The 22,736-nt window shown below is 29.1% G+C and overlaps 2 protein-coding genes across 2 annotated transcripts; one reads left to right on the top strand and one right to left on the bottom strand.

Annotated features, from left to right (window-relative positions):
• Positions 1–129: 129 nt before the first annotated feature.
• LOC136981843 (uncharacterized) lies at positions 130–11,612 on the top strand. The gene is made up of 5 exons (XM_067278229.1): positions 130–271; positions 349–392; positions 8,226–8,328; positions 8,393–9,065; positions 11,457–11,612. Exons 1-5 carry the CDS (start codon positions 263–265, stop codon positions 11,531–11,533), a joined length of 906 nt encoding a protein of 301 aa, XP_067134330.1. The 5' UTR covers positions 130–262; the 3' UTR covers positions 11,534–11,612.
• Positions 11,613–13,485: 1,873 nt separating this feature from the next.
• On the bottom strand, positions 13,486–14,434 carry LOC136981842 (intracellular coagulation inhibitor 1-like). The gene has a single exon (XM_067278227.1). It carries the CDS (start codon positions 14,380–14,382, stop codon positions 13,576–13,578), a length of 807 nt encoding a protein of 268 aa, XP_067134328.1. The 5' UTR covers positions 14,383–14,434; the 3' UTR covers positions 13,486–13,575.
• Positions 14,435–22,736: the final 8,302 nt, after the last annotated feature.

Genomic DNA, 22,736 nt, shown 5'->3' with positions numbered 1-22,736 from the left:
ATTTAATCTAAGTTATCTAATCAAAATCTAATCTTAAAAAGTTGAATTTTGTTGACATTTTTTAAATTTTTTATCCTATGTCATGCTTTGTTTAATTTATAGTAAAAATTAAAAAAATAAATAAAATACATTTCTATTTTAGATACTTCAGGCTCATGACATTAATGAAGTGGCTGAATTAATTTTCCAAATATGTGAACAAACGCTTACAAAAACAACTTCTGAAGACAATATAATAAAGCCTTCTTGGTTTTCTCCAGTTATGACTAAAGTTCGTGTAATTTATTACAACTTTGTATTTTTATTATTTCTAATATATTAATTCATGATTTAAACTTCCTAAAATAGGAGGAAGAATTTTTATTATCATTACCATGCATGAATTCCTATTGGTAAGTTGAAAACAAACATTAATAATTATTAATAAATGTTAATTCTTAACTGTAGTTTAATTATTTTTTTAGTTTTTATGTAATGAATAAACTCCAATTTTATTAATAAAGTCCAAATTTTGTTTGCTTTATGCACATATTTAAATCATCTATCTTATTCTTAGTACTTTCAACCAACCAAGCCCATTATCAGAATATCTGCAAATTTCTCACCAGTTACCAAAATCATTAGTAGCTGATCATTTACATCATTAGGTCAAATGATTGAACCAAAACAAAATAGTTGACAGTTGATCAGCTAACTACTCTGTCCCCTACTGAAAAAATTTCCTCACTTCTAAATACATGCATTTCAAGTTTGTGGAAAAAATCTGTTATCTAAACATCAAATTACCAAATTAATTACTACACTAAACACATATCCACAACTATGGGATTACAAAAACGCTGTTTGATTGACTAATGAAGAGGATTAAAAGAAAGAAAAAAAGGGATAAGACATACCGGTACAAGGAAGAAAAGGATGAAATAATATGTTTGCATTAAGCAGGCAGTTGAAGGAAAAACCTTTAGAAAAAGCTAGAGAAAAGTGGAAAAGAAAGAATTGTAGTTTTTTGATTGGTCAGGAATGACAAAGAAAAGAGAAAAGACTTTGACAAAGCAGGAATGTATGTGATTTCATTAAGGGGTGATAAAGGGAGGGATAAAGTCCATACAAAAATCACAAAGAGATTAAGAGATATAGCAGAACAGGAAAAATGTCTACTATTCTGAATTAGGAAAATCTTAAGAAAGAAAACATAATGGAAGTAGTTGGAATGTTGAAAGAGATAACAGAAATTTTGAAAATTGCTGAGAAAGCATGGATATGTATGAAAGGAGTTTGAAAAATGAAGTAATTGATGGCAGAAACTCTGAGAAGTTACTAATTATTTGGAAGTGGCTCTTAAACAAGGAATGTAACTGTACTCCTCCTTTAACTTTGAATAGTATGATTTTTTTCTACAGATATGAGCTTACTAAAAACTGGAGAGATATACATAATTAAGGGAGAGATGGTCAATTGTGATTGGTAGTTTAATTAGGTTTTTCTTTTGCAAAGCTACAAAAAACCAAATAATCAGCAAAAAAGTTGGGAAGTACTAACATTTTTGCCAATGTTGAACAGGATCTTCAAACTAACTAATCCTGCAGCTGTTGAAACAATGGGGTATTGTCAAACATGTGTGAAAAATGGGGCAATGTAAGAAGGAGAAAGGGAGGGGGAGAGGAAAGTAAGTTTATAGTTCAAAGAGCAACTTCTATGCTGTGGAGAAAGAGTCTATGTCACAAAAGTTAGTAGCAGTATTTTTGGAATTACAGGAACAACAATTTTCATTTAGTCTTTTGTAGAAGTCCCTTGGTTTTCAATTTCCTTTACAGTGCTAAAGACCATCCTGACATGCACCTCCAACCAGGCATCTACACTATCCCTGTTACTGATCACAGATCCAACCACAACTTAGAATACATAGGTGCTACAATGCTCTCTTTAAACACCCACCTTAAAGAACATCAGAATTCCATCCCGAAAGGATCAGCCAGCACCGTGCTAGCTATCTTTGCCTTCAACCCCAACATTGGTCTGTGCACACCTCATACATAGCTCTTCCTGGCAACCTTTTCTCAAACATCTAGAGCAAGTTAAAATTTATAATACCACCTGCAAAAATAATGCCCTCTTTTTCACACATGTACAGCAATACCCCATTGTTTCAACAGCTGCAGGATTAGTTAGCCTGAGGATGTCTGTTCAACACAGGCAAAAATGTTAGGACTTCCCAATTTTTCTACTGGTTATTTGGGCTTTTTGTAACTTTGTATCAAGTTTACCCAGTTTTTGAGTGGTTGTATTTTATGTTTTTTATGTTTTTGGTAACTCTGTTCTTTGGACACTAAGAGGACCTCCTTAGCAAGCCCATTACAAGTTTGGCCAGGCTCGGCTCACAATGAAAGGATATGACCAACATATCCAGGATGGACTACCCAAAAAAATTCTTGGGTTTTTTTGACCAATCCAGAGTTCCCAGAGTGGTATGCTGCCATATTAATCACTTGGCCATCTGGCCATCAGTTTGTTATAGTTATTAATTTGGTATTTAGATAACACAGTTTTTTTTTTCAATAAATTTTTAAAAATTCTGCACGTATCTATGTAGAAATGGGAAAAATTCTTATCTTTTGACAAATCATTTTTTTGGAGGAATTACTATTTGGATAACAAAGCATGCTGTAGATCAGGGGTGGCGAACCTATGGCACGTGTGCCCAAAGTGGCATGTAAGAGAAATCATCTGGCATGTAATGTATCATATGATTTCTGTCTTTTTCAATCATCCTTTCTGTTTATCACCTGATCATCTTTTTTTCAATCAGATTTTTTACATTTATTTGAATTAAAGTGTATTCATTTAATTTCTTTAAATATCATTATTTGAAGTCTAAGACATTGGCATGCATTAACATCTTTAAAGCTAAGTATGCTTACAATATTGCACGCGGACTCAAAAAGGTTTGCCATCCCTGCTGTAGATCATCAATTTCCTGTTTCAAAGTACTGAATTTACTTTTAAAAGAATAATGGATTATATATTATTTAACCATAATTTTAACATCTGTTTTATATATTGAACATTTATGAAATTTATAATGCACAATAATGGAATCATATATTTTTAAAGTATTTATATCGATTAAACAGTGCATGGAAAATCCAGAATTTCAGCTATCATTCTGTCCTTTAATAGTTTGAATATTTTTTCCTGGATATATAAAATTCTAATTTATTTGTCTGGGATTTAGGTGCATTATAAACCAAAAATAATTCAAAAGAATGACACCATGAGATCAAGTGTTCAAAACAACAGAAAAATTTACTAAAAAAAAGAACCAGAATTATATACCACTTACACTTACTTAAGAAAGGAGGTAATCTACCCAATCAAACATCCACATTCAATACTGTTTGATGTTGCTGTTAAATCAAGGTCTTGTATCACAAAGTTGGGCCATACATGTTAGTTACAGAAATCACCAAAGTACAATATATGAGGAGAGGGGCCCTAGAATAATTAATTAGGAAATTATTAACTACTTTACCTATATCTAGACTTAAAACCAAAAACAAAGTTGAAATGGATAATTGACAGAAAGTATAGGAAAAAGAGAACTAGTATACTGGGAACTGTTGCTTATCAAAAAACAGTATATCAAGGAGCCATAGTCACATGGCTCATCACATTTATTCTTTTTATTGTTTTGAAATTAACTGGACTTACTCTTTCTTACCCATAACATTATAGCAGAATATTCCATATCTCTATCATCCAAGGTGGCAGACATTCTAGGTTGCCAGGAAGAATCCTCTATCTTATTGACTGGAGCTCTTCATAAGTCAGAAAGTGTTTTGTCTGTGATTGAAGTTCAACCTCACAACCATTAAACATGATGTTTTGCAAGTATATACAACTAGGCAAGGCTGATGTCATGACGAGTTAGAATTTTAAAATTCGATCTAGGGGCTGAGATATTCAAGGTCAAATTTCTCCATGTAAACTCTATGGGCTGATTGCCAGTTGTAAGTGCAAATCGATAAAATTTTTATTTTATTCTCTAATGGTAATTAAAAGTTACAGGCATAAAGCATGTACCTTGTATACAAGAATATGTGCTTAGAGGAATAAGAGGAAACAAAATATGCAATATGCATTCCTAATGCTGAAAGTATTGCATATTTTGTTTCCTCTAGATTGTTTTTAGCACTTAGATATTAAGCTAATTCTCTATTACTATTTAGTTTCTGAAAGGAAAGGCATATTACATATGAAGATTGCGTAAGTCTTTTTGAATTTCATCAGAAAATGAGCAGCGTGACAATGATAGTTATAATTTCCTCTGTTATTCTCAATTAAAATTGCAAAATAGGAAAGGAGAAAGAAACTATGTAGGATCTTACCTCTGCTTCTCATCTCTCTCTCTCTCTCTCTGATATATTTTCTTTATATATATATGTTACAGTCAAAACCCGTTTTTAGTTAGAACGCGTTTTAAGTAGTTGAAACTGTTTATACTGGACGTCTTTGTTAAAACCCGTTTTGTCTAGTTAAAACTAGTTTTAACTCAAATTCATTTTTGACTAGCAGTAAATTCTAGTTTTAACTAGACAAAACGGGTTTTGTCTAGTTAATTTACTGCTGTACATGTTTTGATTTTAGATAAAACTAGTTTTAACTTTTAACATTAGTTAAAACTAATTTTAGCTACATAAATATGTTTGGGGGAAATAAATAAAGTTAGGCATCTTCTCCTGAATCACTACACATAACATTTTGCTTATGAAGGAAATTATAACAATAATTTGGGTTTTGGAGGCCTCTAACGAAAATATCATATTCTTGAGCATGTTTTTCAAATAAAACTTTGAAGTACATGAAAAAAAAATGTATAGTGTTTGCAATGACAACTTTTTTACTGTCTGGCATTTTAGGCACCTCACCCAAGTATCCGGGTGAGATGCCAAATGCCATTAGGGTAAGATAACAAATATAATTGCATAAAATTAATTTTCGAATATCTTAACCAAATTTAATTTATTGCATATGTAGTACAAAGTACTTCATAGTAAGTATAACAGCACAGTATAAGTATTGTTAAGTTTCCGCCCGTTCTAACGTGCTCTATAGCTAGCTGAAAGCTTTTATCAGTCCAAAAACCTTTTTGAGAAGTCCTTATATAATTTCTATGCATATCCTGCAATAAAACAAGAAAACGAAAATTTATTAAAAATAGGCCTATTGGAATTCTATTAACAAAAAATAGGCATGTTACCCCAAGAAAAAATGTGGCATCTTTCCCATTTGTCTGGGTAAGATGCCTAGCGGAGTCACGTGTTCTAGCGTGTCTGATCAGGATCGGCGGTAGCTCACAATGGAAACTTTAGAACCTTAACTACATCACACATTAATTGTTTTTTGCAATTTTTAATAAATTCTATTTTAACTTTTAGTTTTAAAATGATTCTAGAAACATTTCATAACAAAAACTTTGTTCTTTTCTTGCTTTTATTCTTCTCAGATGTAGAAAATGAGGTAACGGTAGCCAACTACAGCTTTCCACACTCAATATTGGCCTAACAATTCATCATACAAACACATGACAATATCTGACGTCACCGTTTGAAAATATCAAAAAGTAGGCATCTTCCACCACTTACCATCTTACCCCAAATTCCTCTATATGTTGCAGTCAAAACCAGTTTTTAGTTAGAACGTGTTGAAACTAGTTTATACTGGATGTTTGTGTTATAACTAGAATTTAGTGCTAGTCAAAAATGAATTTGAGTTAAAACTAGTTTTAACTAGACAAAACGGGGTTTTAACAAAGATATCCAGTATAAACTAGTTTCAACTAGTTAAAACGCATTCTAACTAAAAATGGGTTTTGACTGTAACATATACACATAAAATAAAAGAGATTATATGAAATAGATGGCAATTTCTTAATTAGTCTGATGGTAAGGGTTCAGGCTCAATGCATCAGAGTGAAAACACCCATTAACTTTCTGTAAACTTCTGTAAACTCTACCTGTATTCCAGATCATCCAGAATAACAAGCTGACATCTTTACTACTGTTTTTTAATTATTATAAGAGCTGAGTGAAAGAAGTAGGCTGTGAAAATGGGCTCCTGGATACAATAAAATATAGGCTCTGAACTAAATGAATACTTAGAGGCAATCCTTGGTTTTGTTTCTCAGATTGGTGCTGAATAGAACAAGTCATCCTACCTTAAAAATCACATGATTGTTTCAATCTTGTTACAAAGTTCATTCTCAATGACATTCTCTATGACCTCATCAAAGTCCAACATACTCAAGTTTGTAGGTTTTGTAGAATACAGAATAAATCCAACAGAAATGTATCTGAAGAAGAGTATTTTACAAATCTTAATAGACAAAAATTAAAATACAACAGAATCACTTGGCAAAGTTTACTACTTCAGAAGTTTGTTTATCTGGCACCTGATAACCCAGAATGTCTGATCAGCATTCCAGATCAACATGTTAATATTCCAAACATATAACTTTTGTGAATTGTATGTATACAATACAGTACATGTCTGAAAAATAAATATTATATGCACATAAATCATTATGAATGTTGATTTTATACAATAATGGGTTTATTATTGGGCTGCAATTTGAAAAAATTGTATCTATAAATGCCTGCTGTCATACATCTGTTTGTTCATCTGACTTTCCTTAATATCAAGAATGGAGTTAGATAGATGAACGTTCAGATCAAATATAGAAAACTTAGGGGCAGGAGGTACTAATTAACTATATACAAACTTCTAGTTTGCAACATAAGTTATGTGATTTCAATTACATTTTCCCCTGAAAGGAGTTAGTAGACCAACACAATTCTACTGCTAACAGGAAAGTATGATGTACAGGGGCAAGATACCACTAATTTGAGGTTGAGAGCATATATTTTAAATTAATTAAATTTTTAAAATATTATTAAAAATTGCAGCCCAGCATTGTGATGATGTCACAATAAATAATTGCTTGTTGTTTTTGCAGATCTTTCAATCAGTCTTAACACAATGTTGTCATATATTGTATCATCTTCAGAATGATTAAAGAACTGCATAAATAAATCAGAAGCATACAACAACATGCACTGGTACAAAATGTACAGCAATGTCTGCAATATTTTCAGATCACAAATAAGTTAATTTTTGCAATCCAGTAATCCAGCATTTTGATAATTCAGCATCACTCTGGTCCATAGATACCAGACTCGTGAACTTGTACTGTATTATGTTTTTTCTGTACATGTTAAACTTTTCTATATTTACAGTGATAAAATAAATATATACACAGACAGATACATTAACAATACAGTATTTAATATCTCTGTACTTTGATGTTAATTAAACTATGATTTTAAAAACGTTAGAGTTAATAATACAGTATTTTAAAATTAATTACCATATTTACTCGCATATAAGACGATCTCACATATAGGATGAGGTGTGACTTTAAAGTTTAAAATAAAGAAAATTAGATATATTAATACAATTCTAATTTTATATCATCTAATCACAAATAAAATATCAAATGCAAGTGCACACATAGTCCCGCAAAAATTACTGGCATTTTAATCTTTAAGGAAAAATCTTGTAAAATTAACAACATAATTTGTTTATGTAATCGGGAATTTATTTTTGCCAATTCTTAACAGTTGAATCCACACTTATGAGTTTCTCTGAATTCTGATTTCCAAATAATCATGTTTTCACGTGGGAATGGATTAAAACTTATATCAGCTCCCTTGTGATTTTGTAATTTCAATTTGGAATTCAATTCAAAAGCTTTGCTTTTCCTATTGCTATTTATCTTTACTCCTGCAATACACAAGAACGATTCAAACAACCTAGATAAAATACTTTTATTTTTAAACACTAGAATTCTAGGTGAGCATCCAGCAAAAAATGTGAATACATGGTTCACAAAAATTATTGCATAAACCTAAAGAATTCTTCGCTCGTGCATATAGGACAACCTAGGTTTTTGAAGCAATGAAAAATGAAGAAAAACCTTGTCTTATATGCAAGTAAATACAGTACATTGTTTTCTTTAAACTTAATTTTTAACTATAAAAGAAATTTTTTCAATGTATTTTTTAAGATTAGTTTGATTATTTTCTTATGAGAATCTGAATGAAATACATATATATATATATATTGGAATATGAAATTTTATCAGAAATTGAATGTTTGTTCATTGTTAGTGCTCAAGAAATGTTATCATGCTTGTCATTGAATGAATTGTTAACATTGACTTGGACTGAACTTAAATCCCAGTTTAATAAAATTCCTGACAAAGTATTAAAGGTAAAATTGAAATGAATATTTAAAATTTGTTTAATTTTAATTGATTTTATTGTTTTATTTTTAGTTATTTTATCATTTAGCTAGTCAGCCTGCTGTTTTGAATGAATCTGGTCTTTTATCTACATCTTTGGAATCTAAAGATGAGAATAATGAGATATTATCACCTTCTTTAAACCACTGTTCAGATACAGATATTGATATACTGACCAAATCAAGCCTTGATACAAATTTAGAAATGAACTCTTTATACGATTTTGATAAAAGTCCCGAGGATTACACTTTAGAATTTAAGTGTTATTCATTAGATGATGAATCACATAAAGAAATAAACAATTCAAAAAAGCCTGAATTTAGTAGATATGATATTTCATATTTTGGAAAGCATAGCAAAGTAACAAGAAAAAATGAAGTAGAACCACCACTTAAAAAACATAAATTTATTCAAGAAGTTGTACAAGAAAAGAAAAATGATTCAAATCTTCCTACTTGTAGTATTAATAACATTAACCAATTGATAAATCTAAATAAAAAATTTTGCAAAGATTCTGATGTTGGAAAGATGATAAAGAACTCGGATATTTTGGCTAGTTCATATTCCATGAAGAAAAACTTAAATCCATTGTATTTAAATAATTCCAATAATTTTAAAAGTCTTCAAAAGAAGTCAAATATAAAAAGCAGTTTCAATCAAAGAACAATAGGAATAGCACATCCATTTGTACATAATAAAAGTGAAGGTAAATAGAATTTTACTTGTTTACTACTAGTTTATATATATTTAATAAAATTTTTGATGTTTGATTAATAATAATTTATCTATTATTGATATTAGCATTGTTCTGGAACACGGGACTGGTTTTACCATTAGGCAAACACTTAGGGGTGCCAAGATGTAGGGGGTACCGACCTTACTCATAAACAAAAAAAAGAAAGATCGTTAATTAGTGTAATTAATAAAAGTTTTTTAAAATGTTCATAATGATATTTTTATAAATATCCATATATGATAATATGATAATATATAGGGTTGCAGTGACACATTATCTTATGGGCAAAAAGGGCAGTTGCCTGGGGCTGCCACAAACAGAGGGGGCCCCAAATCAATCTTTTATAAAGAAAAATGTATTTCTCTGAAAAATTCCCCCAAAGTAAAATGTCTGATCTGAAGTCAACACTGTACAGGGGCCCCCTAATTCAAATTTGCCTTGGTCCCATGAAGCTATAAGGTGTTACTTTTGGGGTGCCTAAATTTTCTTGATTCAGATACTCCTCTTTGCACTTGTCCCTGCTGGTACACTACAGAATTCTCAACTAATATTGTACAATGATGATGATAAATTCTTAAGACAAGTTTCCATGTATTTGTGCTGAAGATGAATTAGAATTTATAACTAAAACATAATACAGAAAGAAAAACATACAATTCTGTATCCAAAAATAAAATTTGTTATTTATATTATTTTTCAACTTTAAAAAAAAAAACTTTGATTTTAGTTTATGTAATAAGACTAAATAATAATTAAGAAATGAATTTGAAATTTATAAGGGTTTATACGATCTATATTTCTCCAATAATAATTTGATTTTATAATATTAATTATAAATTGATATATATAAATCGGTACACTTCCAATAATCTAATTACTATATGGAGTTGTTTGGATTAGCAGGATTATACATAAAAGAAAGAAAGTCAAAAGGAACTATAGACATATACATATACTGTATACCACATATTTGTAAAAAATAATATGTGATTTCTTTTTGTTTTTGGCTACAGTAATTAGTGGAAAAGTGAAAAAAAAAAATGATTTGGATTAGCAAGCATGCACTATACTTGCACACAATAATTACTTTCATATATTTATCAAATTTTTCTGGTAAAAAAATCACTCATTGTATTCCTATATTCTTTGCATCATGAAGAGTAAAACATTTTTAACAAATTTAATCAAGGAATTAAACATTTTTAATTTGCTTGTTCAATTTGCAACTTCTAATTCATTTTCAGCTGTATCAGAAGATAAAAATCTAATTATAATGTTATAAGTTTTAAACCTAATTTATATTTTATAATTCTATTGGAATTATATAGCTATCACATGGATTAAAGTAAATTTTTATTATCCAAAACGTTTTAATTAGAAACTAATATTATAAAAGTTTATATTAAATTGTATTTTAAAAAACCCAGCAAGGAGTCCTGCCTGTTATGAGATTTTATTTTAAAATAACTTTTATATTATTAAACATAATAAATAAAAGTGTCTGTGGTGTCATTCTGTTATGAGATTTTATTATTAGGTAGAGATGAATTTTATTTTAAAAAAATTGTAAATGCTAATAACGAGTAATATTGTCATTAAGTCCGACACTACTGGATAATGGGGGTCGTGTGATACACACGACCCCCATTATCTTTCAACCCCCTCGACTTTTAACCACAAAAATTTAATAGCATCAATGCCCCTTATACACAAACAACCATGCCAAATTTCGTTTCTTAATCTTTACCTCATCCTGAGATAGTAAACGAAATAACGCCCAAATGATTCCAATACTTTCCCAGCTGTTATATAGGTCATACATAACAAGGAAAGTATTGGAATTGTATCAAATTTGACCTTGCTTTTTGCAAATCTCCACGTTTTCAGATCTCTGAACTCAAAGAAAAGAGTGTGTATGTTTCGTTTAATATTTTGTGATGTGGTAAAGATTACAAACGAAATTTGGCATGGTGGTTTGTGTATAAAGGGCATTGATGCTATTGAATTTTGGTGATTAAAGGTCGAGGGGTTGGAAGATAATGGGGGTGTATCTCCAGTAGGGTCGGAATTAATGACGATTTTACTCGTTATTTACATTTTTTCTTTTTTTTTTTTTTAATATAAAACTCATCTCTACCTTCAAAATTAAGCTTTTTATATTTTTAATTATTACAAAACTGCAAAAAGTTTTTAATAATAAAATTTCATAACATGACGCCACACACAACTTTATTTATTATGTTTAATAATATAAAAGTTATTTAAAAAAAATTAAAACAGCTGAGAAAGTTACGTAACTCGTTGCTGGATTTTTAAAAAATAAAATTATTTTATTACTTTACTTTCTCATATTTGCTGTAGATTCTCCTCCAATGGATTTAGACAGTGGTGACGACGTCGATGATGATACAATCAAGCAGTCAAAGTATTTATTATGAAGGAGAGAATGTAACAAGATTTCGAAGAATTCTTAATATAATATAATTAATTATAAAACGTTTTAATATTTAAACTTTAAAGTTTACAATGTAAATTATTTTACAATAATTAATAAACGAATAAATAAAATTATTAGAATTCTTATTAAAGTTTAAAAATCTATACAAAGAATTTAATTTTATTGTATATTTATGCATATATGTATGTTATATATTAACTAGGATTTTCATTATTACATGTGATTAATTAAGAAAATGTTTTTATTTTCAAATAGTTTGTCTAAAATATGTCAATATGTACAAATTTAATTTCAAATATTCTGATTTATTAATTTATTTGTTAAAATAAACTTCTGAATTATCAAAACTTGTTAAGATAAGAAAAGAAATACGTATGTAAAAAAGATTATTGTTTTCTTTTTAATATCGTAAAATAAAGCATTAACATAATGTCAAACAGTCTTTTTTTTTTTTTTATTTTATGTGAATAAGTCAATCTAAAATTTTATACGGAGTTTAGAACTAACATTACAAATTTGAAGTAATTTAAACAAAAAAAATTCCAGCAACGGGTTGTGTAACTTCCCTGCAAAAAGTTTTTATATTAATTATTATAAAATGTAAAATGGCAGAAAGCTTAATTTGAGGGTAGAGATGAGTTTTATATATATATATAAAACTCATCTCATAATTTATATATATATATATATATATATATATATATATTTATAAATTATAAATGCTAATAACGAGAAAAATCTTCATTAAGTCTGAATCCACTGGAGATATGACACTCGACCCTTTCTATCTTCCTACCCCTCGACCTTTAACCACCAAAATTTAATGCCATCAATGCCCTTCAGAAATTTTCGGCACAAAGCGCAGGGATTATTAAGCTTAAAAGTAAGTGAACGAAATCCTTTCCTCCACACAAAAAAACCCCGATTTTTTTTTTTTTTTGCTTTTGTCGACATTTTAAGGTCCCCCGAGTCCAAAAAATGTAAAAATCTTCGTGGGAGGTCATTTTTTGACCGATCGCCATACTTTCCTTCTGTTATATATATTAATATATATAATCACTAGAAAAGTAAAATCCAGTTTTCAACAGAAATTAAAAAAAAAAAACTGAATTTGTTAAATTTGAACCTTATGAATTTAATTTAATTGTATTTGATACATTTTTTTTACTCGATGTGTAAATATATTAGTGTAATTTAATAATCCTTATAGATTTTAGTGAATTTGTAAATTTTAAATTCTTAGTTTGATTAATAATTCGTTATATTTCAAAATATAAATTTTAAAAACAAAAGAAATTAATAAATTATAAAACATTTACATTATTAATTTATCATAATTATTGCAGATATTAAAGAATAAATTTGATTATACTCAAGTCAATCAAGTGAATGCTATTAAATGGAAATTCTCTACAGAAACTTTGAATGTAAATATGTAATTTTTATTTTAATTTTTTTATAAGCATAAGTAATAACTAAAGCTGGATAATTATTACAGCACAAACTGTCAGCTTCCAATTACATTTTATTATAAAATTTTAATACGAAGCATTAAAAAATACTTCGTATTTAAATGTAAAAAATTTTTCAAACTTAATATAAAAATAGTAATTTAATTCAGAATTTACTTTATCTAAAAAGAACTATTCTACTATGAGTGATTAATAGCTTTCTTATTCAATATTTAACTCTTAAAATATTCCAGAAATGTTGTTTCTGTCGATTATATATATATGTTACGTAATAGTGTTTGGAGGGGGAAGTCTGCTGGTCATGAAAATCAAGTAGTTTAATGATTTGTGTGACAGTTTCGCGTCGCGCAGTCGTCGCGTCACAGCGTGATGTAAGTTGACTACATAGTTTCTAAATATCTTACCTAACATAGACCGTTTAGAGGAGATTTTTGAATCAACTACATAGTTTCATATTTTAAGCATGTTTCTTTTATTACACAAAAATTTCCAGATTATATGAATTATTATTTTTCTTTTCATTTTGAACACGTCCTAATTAAAACTTATATCAAGGTCCGGCTATTCTGCCCATAAATAATACTAAACCAGATTGTTTATCCATGATAAAGAATAGGAATGGATGATCGGCTTCAAAAAATTGTCCGTTGAACGATCCTATTCTTTCTACTATCATAGCCGTAGCTGCAGTTGCTATGCTTCCTCTTTCTTCTAATTGTATCACAACTCGATGCATCATATCAGTCATGTGCAATTGATGGTGAGGTGTTATACCTGTTAAATCGGCTGAAGAGGGCGAAAATAAACTGTTTACGCCTAAATTTCTTAATACATTAGCGATAGAAGGTTGAGACTCGACAGTAAATTTGGGTACTCTTACATTAACGTCTTTCTTTTTCATGGTAGATATAAGCTGTTTCATAGTGGTAGAATTTAATTTTTTCTGAAGATTAAGCAGTCCCTCTAATTGATCAGGCAGCACCAAAAATAAACTGATTCGATTCGATTTAAATGGTAATTCCAAGATGCTAGCTTCCATTCCTGGACTATGTCCGTGAGCCAGATGTAATTTTGCAACCATCATAGGCACACTTGCATGGAAATGGGGAGTAACGTAGAAACGCGCTTTGGGTTCCGTCATAGCGGGATCAAATTTCCACAGCCACTCGGAATTGAAATATAATGCATTAACTGTCATTATTTGAGTGGTCTGAGGTAGTAGTTTGGGTAAAAAATGTAAAATCTGCCCAGAAGTTTGTTCGTGAACCCAATTATTGATTATTTCTCTGGCACCGTGGGCGTCATTCTGGAAATCCACTTCTTTAACGGTAGTGTTGTAATAATATTTCAAGGCCATCTGGTAAAATTTTGATATTTCCAGTCCTTTTTGAATATACAGTTTATTGGCAACAGCTAAAGATTCCCGCACGGACGGATCCGATAGCAATTCATTAATTATTTGACCAAAAGCTTGGTGTATTTGTGTGATATTTACATGGCAGATGTGAAGAATTTGACAGATTTCTTGTGTAGTATAACTTCCAGATCCCAACTCTGTCATTAAAATACAGAATAAATACTGAATGGAGAAAATACAACGTTGTTTTGATAACCATTCTTTTTAACTAGTTCTTTGTAAACTTGTAAACAGAAATCTAAATTCGCTTCGACTAAATGCTTATACGGCGATTGGGTTTCTGCAAAAACTTCGTGATATAAAATCAGTGTCACGAGGATAGTGGATAAAGTCGTAACACCCATCTTCTTCACCTAGTAAGAGATAATGTAAATGTGATAATAATACAAAAAACTGATGTAAATAATGAATACAAATTAATAGAATTCATAATAAAACGTCTATCGTAAGTTAGCAATTAGTACAAAATGTTAGTTGTAATTTGGATAAATAAACGAATAAAATAATTTTTGAATTTCACCTTTTAAAAGATAATAACATGAGTATTATACAGTAAATATAGCAACAAATGTAAAATATTTTTATGAATTTTATGGTCAAATTTTATATGATTAAAACAAATAAAACAACACAAATTGATAATATTTAAGTGAACATACCTACAAGATGAGATACTTTTCCTATTGAATCGTGTCAGACAAAGTTTGAGAAACGCTTTACAAAAATATATAGGATTCATAGAGGAGCAAAATATCCCCTAGACACCGCTCCACGTTTCTATTGGAGGATAAAACACAGAACAAATGCTATTGGTGGTTAATATTACGCCTAGGTCAATGACCAAGTTTGACTGGCGAACAGGATTACGAGTTGCATTCAACACTTATCAAATTCAATATGATAATTATGATGAAAAGGACGATAAGAAAGATAGATGAGGATATTTACGCATTTTATGTTTAACAAATTGTGTATAAAATTAGTAAAGTTAAAGATAAGAAGTTAAAGAGTTAGGACACGTGGATATTATGTCGCCAAGCTGTCTGTCTAACATATGGGGGGGGAATTATCACGTTTGCGACCAATCAGGAAAGTCTATCAGACTGTTACATCCAAATGTCAATTTTGACATTGAATTTTATATTTTTATAATACGTAAATATACATAAAAGTAATTCAAAGTTAGAAGAAAAAATCATTTTATATACTGAAAGGATACATTTTAATGTTACATTATTCATAGTGAAAGTTAAATAAAATGTACTTTTTTTTAAATCTATGATTATTTTAAAGAAGATTGTAATTAATTAAAGAATTGGATAACAACAAAAAAAATATTAAAAGGTTGGAATATGTAGGCTATAAACAAATATTCATGTGTACTTTTTTCTTATTTTACTCGAAATAAGAGTTAGTCGAACATATTTATATGCATATAAACTAAGAATACACATTTCAATGTTTATTTATAGTTAGTGGCAGCTCAATAAAATGTAGGCCCTAATTTGTAAAATATATTAATATATTAGGCCCTATTATTATTTTAAAAAAAGTTGCGATTAATTAAAGAATATATTTTTAATATATATATGCTTATAAGTTATGTATATTAACCAGGTACATATTTAATATATATATTTAAGTAGGCACTCAGTTAATATATATATATAAATATCTATATTTTTTAGTATATTTTAAATTACACGGAAAGCCAGTTATGGTGTCAGTCGAATCCCGCAGTCAAAATCCCCAGAAATTTTTCATGTCCGAATATGTCGGGTCCCGTCCCTCATCATCCAGTATTTATAACTGGTATGAGAAAAAAACACCTCTTATTGCCCATAGGGCGCTAAGAGGGCTTTTCTTTGGAAAGAGTAAAAGAAAGAAAGATGTTAAATGACTACTTAAGTACTAAGGCATTTTTTTTTACGATAGATAATTTAGGTGTTTAATTTTACTATACCTCACTATAGGTTTAAAGGAATTTCCCTTTTTAAAAGGAAAGTTTCTTCATCTTAAAACGAGTCTGATCAGATCATAACAAAAAGAAAAGGGGGAAAAATGAAAAGGAATTACAATTACAATTGACTTGAACTTACATTTATGTATGAATATTTATATTTATACCATTTAACACGAAAAAACAATCGTTATAAGTTATTAACTTATTTAAGCTTTATCTGTCTTAAGTTTAAACTGTATTTTACCTTATTAATGGTTTTTAAAACCACTTGATAAGGTAAAATAGGCTACAGTTTAATTTTTAATGAGTCATACTTTTTTATTGTAGTATCTCATTGAAAGTATGGTTAAAAGTTTTTATTATTTTTTAAATCAGTAATCGAATCCGAATTACAAATTTCTGAAATTTTATAGTTTCAGAAATTTACAATGGAAGTAAATAGAAGCAACAAAGTTAAAGTAATTTAATCCGAAAGTTAATTGTGTTGAATTATAAATTTTCATTGTTTATTTTCTGAAACATAATTTAAAGCGTTAACGTTTTAATATTTTATTAACACGTGTTTTTTTTTACATTTATATGTGTAATTGTGAAATATATGCAGAATTATTTGTAACGGTTTCGAAAGGCCACTGATAATGCATCCATGCGTACAACTGTACAAGAAAGCGTGACTTTCATTAATTAATTTGGCATAGTGTTGAAATAGTATTCAGCTCTCTTAACAACGTTAAGTAATTTTTCCCCTTTGCAAAATTAAATATGAAAATTCGACCTTCACAGGGTCGACGTCAACTTGATCTGATTTCACAAATCTTTTGTTCCTGATTGTTGTAAACCGGCTGTAGACCAGTCTGCTTAGGTCAGAGCCGGTCATGTTAGATAAAATCGTTTTAACTTAATATGTCTATCGCAACTATTGTAATTATTTTGCTCTTTACTTTAACAATCGTTTTCTTCATACAGGAGCAAGCTTCATCTGCCTATGAACTTTATGGTATTTTAGCAATTTAAATTATAAACTAGTTTGCTTTATTTGAATGGCAATATTCGCAGAAAATTTTCTAAGGGAAAGCTCGAAGACAAATAATTACATCAATAAATTTTTATTTAATTATATAATTTTTGGGGATATTTATTTTTCATAAGTCGATCATAGAATACAGTATTGCATCAATACAAAAAGACAGACAAAGCGTTTCGTGATCGTGGGTGTAAGATCACATATCTCAATTACTTTTATGATTATAATTTACGGAATTTTTTACTCGATCCCGGGGAGGGGCAAGTGCCCGTTTGTCCCCTCTGTGGATGCCCATGGTAATATTCTTCATTGTTGTTTCTATGAAACTTTAAAATCACTTAACTTCTTTCTGCTTAACAATGATAATCCTCTCTAATTAGAAATTAAATATTTTGAAACTAAATCTATCATGGAAGCAAATAGGAAGTTATTGTACAATACAGAAATTTCTTATTTTTGTAATGTATTTGAAAATAATCTTAATCCTTATTTCAGGTGTAAATGGAAAAATGTTTGTAAGTATAAAAATAAGCATACATTTAAACATGTTTATCATATCCTTCATATGACAGGCATATTTCCATTTATAAAGTAGAAAATATGTTCTTGAAAGCTAGATTTAAAGGTTTCAAGAACATATTTTGTTGAACTAACTTTTAAAGACTTTATGAAATTCAAATTAAATTTGAAAGTATCAAGTGCTATTCCGAATCATACTTATATAATAGAAAGGAATGGATGAAACAGGCTATCATTGCGCAGGTATAAATATATTTTGTGAAGTAGCTCTGTCCAGAATAAAATCTTTTAAAAAATGTTAGAATGTTCACAAAAAATTGATGGAAATAATCCATCTATTATTGTGAAGTTTTATTGTCTATTAAGAAATATTCGAAAAATTATAAATTGGTTTAAAATTTTGTAAATTTAAGGATGAGATGAATAGCATTTATGAAAATACACAGTTGTTATGGAAAAAGCGTGTAAGAAAGAACATAGAAGAAAAAACATTTATTTTTATGCATAAATTACATCACAAATAAGAGATACGAAATAATAAAAGATAAAAACAATAAAAATAATGAATATCAAACATTTGTATGTCTCAGATTCACGACTGTATACCTACTTTTGCACCCTCCGTATTTAGAGATGCATTATAAATGCGATTCAAAATTCTAATGACCATGACATCGAACTAATTACAAAGTCATTCTGATCAAACCGAACATTTAATGGATTCTGGCTATTTTATTTAAATATAACTATCGTAGATAATCTTTTTCATTTTTTTTTTTTTTTTCATTTCACTTGGTATTTTATGCAAACGAAATGTATATAAAATCCAGAAATGTGTATCGTAATTACGCTTATGTATCCCTAATAATTTATGATTGTTCAGAGGGGGAAAAAATGCAATATATAAAATCTAGCTTCTTATTTTTGCATCAAAGTATTGAAATTTGTAAAATCAAAATTTAACTTGAAAATTATTAGTCAAAATCTCCTAAAGGAGAACTTTTTCTCCTCGAAAACGTCGTTCAGATAAAATATATCATGTACTTTTAAATAAATAATTATATGCTTTTGAAATGATTTCAAATGAATAATTATATACTTATGAAAATAATATGAATCCTCATGTAAATTCACAACATAAAAATTCATCACATTAACCATCGTAATAAGTATAATTAATATTTAGATGTCTGATTTATTTTTCATTTAAAATTAAGAACAAAAATTAAAACATTATGCGAATCTCATTGGTTATGCTGATCTTGTATGATCAGAAACTTTAGAACACCTGCAGGAACACTAATCAGTATCTTAACTCTGAGGGGTAACACCTGCACATCTAGTTTTATTACCAATGCAACTAAAACAGAATAGCACACAGGAAAAAATAAAAAAATAAATATATTCTCTAAGCCTTAAAACAATAAATTCGCATCTCGTTTCTTTCATCTAGTTTTACTTTATCTGAGTTAGGTGCGAGTGAAACGTGACAGAAAAATAAAGTGATTTTTATAGTCGCATTTTAAATAGCATCAAATGAGTATTGCCATACCAAAAAACAAAATCGTTTTATACAACTGCCCGAAGGGGTACGTAAACGGAAGTATAAATTATATATGAATGAAGCCGATCATCGTGTCCGAAATTTAATCGGTATAACGGTTTTTCCCCTCTTTCATTCATCCATATTATATAACATTTGTAGGAACTAGTCTCGTTGCTTCCGAGTTAATCCATTATACAAAATGGCACAATTTATAAAAAAAAAAACAAAAAGAAAAATAAAATGGGCGAGGTTCATCCCGCCTCTTCTGCAGCTGACCTGTACGAATTTCTCCCGGATGTTTTAGGGCGTGCCCTGCTAAAGGTGTAAGTTTCGACTATTATATTTATAACTACTTCTATAACTATTTGAACTTCATGTATTAAAAGGGAGTGGGAAAAGGTGGGTGAAAGAAACTCTAAAAACAAATAAATAAAATGTACAATGAACTAGGAAATAAAAAAAAAAACTTTTGCAGCCACTTTCTCAGAATCTGGGATGGACAACGAAGAAAGAATAGAAATAAATTGAAATCTTATATTTTTATAACCACAATTAAACAATGCGCTTAAATTACATTAGTAAGTTAGAAAGTATATACTATACATATATATATATTTCTTTTTTTCCAAACATAATTTAATTTTATTAATTATTTATTTCCAGAATTTACTTTCAACATACATTTCCAACTTTATTAATAATAATAAAATTAATTTTATTAAAATAAATATGTTAAAGAATTATAAAAACGTTCATAATTGATGAAATAATTGAAGAAGCACACACCTTACAATAGACCTTTACTTGTAGGCTATAGATAGAGTCGGAGTTTTATCCTCTCTGCAGTCGAATTTAAAGTCCTTTTACACGAATATATATATATATATATTTTTTTTTTTTACAATTTTTGTAATTTAAATATCTAATTTTATTGCTAACATCACTAATAAAGAACATTAGTAATGCCACGACACAGATACAATATGTTAATTTTCCCACTTTTCGCGTAAAATTCCGATATGAAAATGTTTTCTAAACTGTTAAATGACATGTATTACTGCATTTGCAACTTTTCTAAACGTCTATAATACAAATATTACCTGCTTTTAAGTATATAATATCGTATCAAAAGCGAATTAAGACACTTTATTATACATATTGGTTAATGTTACCTTAGGTGCCAATATGGCGGCTCGTCTCTGATTCCAGCAAGGAAACAGTGAGACGCACGTTCTAACCTAACCTAATCAATTCTAATAAATTACCATAATTTGCAACCAAATTATTAGAATAGGTTAGGTTAGATTAGAACGTTCGTCCCACTGTTTCCTTGCTGGAATCAGAGACGAGCCGCCATCTTGGCACCTAAGGTAACATTAACCTAAATGTTAATAGATTTAAATATTGATTCTTTCAGTTTCCTTTTATTTTATGATTCAAAATTGTTTGTTTTTTTTTCGATATTTGCTCTCATTTGATTTATTATTATCATATTAACCAAATTCAGAAAGGAAAATAAGTGCAAAAATATATTTAATTTTTGTTTTCTATCTTAGATTAAAAAATATGTTTCATTCTTTAATGAATTTAAAATTTTTAGAATTATAATATATTACAATATTCTTATCTTTTTAAATTTATGTAATTTGATCTGTTTAAAATTATTCAAAAATTAGATGTTTATTTTTAAAATATACATTCTTTTATATAAATTAATATATCTAATTATCTTGCCTTTTTGTGTTGACTGTACTGAAACAATAATAATACAATAATAATGTTAAAAAATAAAATTATCTTTAGTTCGTCACTGCAATTTTAATTTAAGAGTTGTTGAAATACTCTAGAAATATTCCATTTAAAAAATTGAAACATTTTGAAATATATTATGAAGTAAGATGCAGTGGCAGGAAGTGACGTAGCGAGAATGAAGCTACGTCAACCCCTATTAAAGTAAATTTGATTTAAAAAAAAAAAATTGAATTTTCGTTTTTATCAATTTTAATATAATTATAATTAAAGTTTATTTGTTAGCCATACTAAATTTAATTCCTGACTACACCACTGACTATATGAAAAAATTTTGAGCGATGATAAATGCAAAAAGTATTCGTCTCGTTGTTCACAATATTCAATTTAATCTTAACCATAAATTTATTGTGTTCTTTAACTTCTTTTATTTATAGAGGTCAAATTTTCACTGTAAATATTGTCTTTTAGGATTTTAACTTGTAAGTAAAGTTAAATATATATTAAAGTTATAAATATATTTAAAGCTATAACCGTTAGAAGCGATTAAAAATTTTTCGCAAAGAGCATTTTTGAATTTAGAAAACCGTATCAAAAATGATAGTTTGGTAAAAGTGCTACAAATTCGTATTCCCAAATATAAATGGAATTTTATGAAAAAATAAAGAAAACAAATTATAGCATAAAAAAATTTATTTAAACACGTTTATTTGCAAAAGTCGCAAGTATATTTATCTGCATCTGCTCCTGAACATTCAGCATGGGACTAATCAGTGTACTGAACACATCTCATCCACAGTTCATCGCTGCAATCTGATGATGACACGTTTTCAGTGTGATAATGTGATAACCTCGTGTCTGCATCTATCTAAAGTAGTTTTTGGGAAACGAAATAGTTTTTTACTTTTATCCATTTCATCTTCTCTCATATATTCTATGGATTTAGAACCGTAGAATCTATGAGAGAAGATGGACATGGCTTCAGTCATATATTCTGAAGCCATGTAGTCTATTCTTTCTTCTTCTTCCATCGTCTTTTATTGTTTCCAATCTACGTCAATGCTGTATTGCTAGACGGCCGGATAGCCGAGCGATTAACCTACCGACTGGGGATCCGGAATCGAATCCGGACGGATCAAACAACTCCACAAATTTTAAGGGTTATATCGAGTCCAGTCCTTCACTATCCGGTCACCCCATTCTGGGCCTGACCAAATCGATAATGGACTTGCTAAAAAAGGCCTTCTTAGTGCCCATAAGGCAGAAAGAGTTTTAAAAAAGTATTGTCTTGTATCGGCTAGTTGGACATGAGCTTCTAGGCTATATCGCCCCGTGGTTAAGCGTGACGTAATTGTCGTAGTATGCGTTTATGATGGTCGTTACAAAGAGAATTGTGCCTTTCGAGAAGTCTTTTAAGGGTAACTGGCCCCTATTCGGGCATTACGGACGTGGAGAAAATCCGGAAAACTCTAGTGGCTAGTTCGTCCGGGTGG

Source organism: Centruroides vittatus, unplaced genomic scaffold, assembly GCF_030686945.1.
Source record: "Centruroides vittatus isolate TY-2023 unplaced genomic scaffold, ASM3068694v2 contig_799, whole genome shotgun sequence".
Lineage (NCBI taxonomy): Eukaryota > Metazoa > Arthropoda > Arachnida > Scorpiones > Buthidae > Centruroides > Centruroides vittatus.
This window is presented reverse-complemented; position numbering and strand designations above follow the sequence as displayed.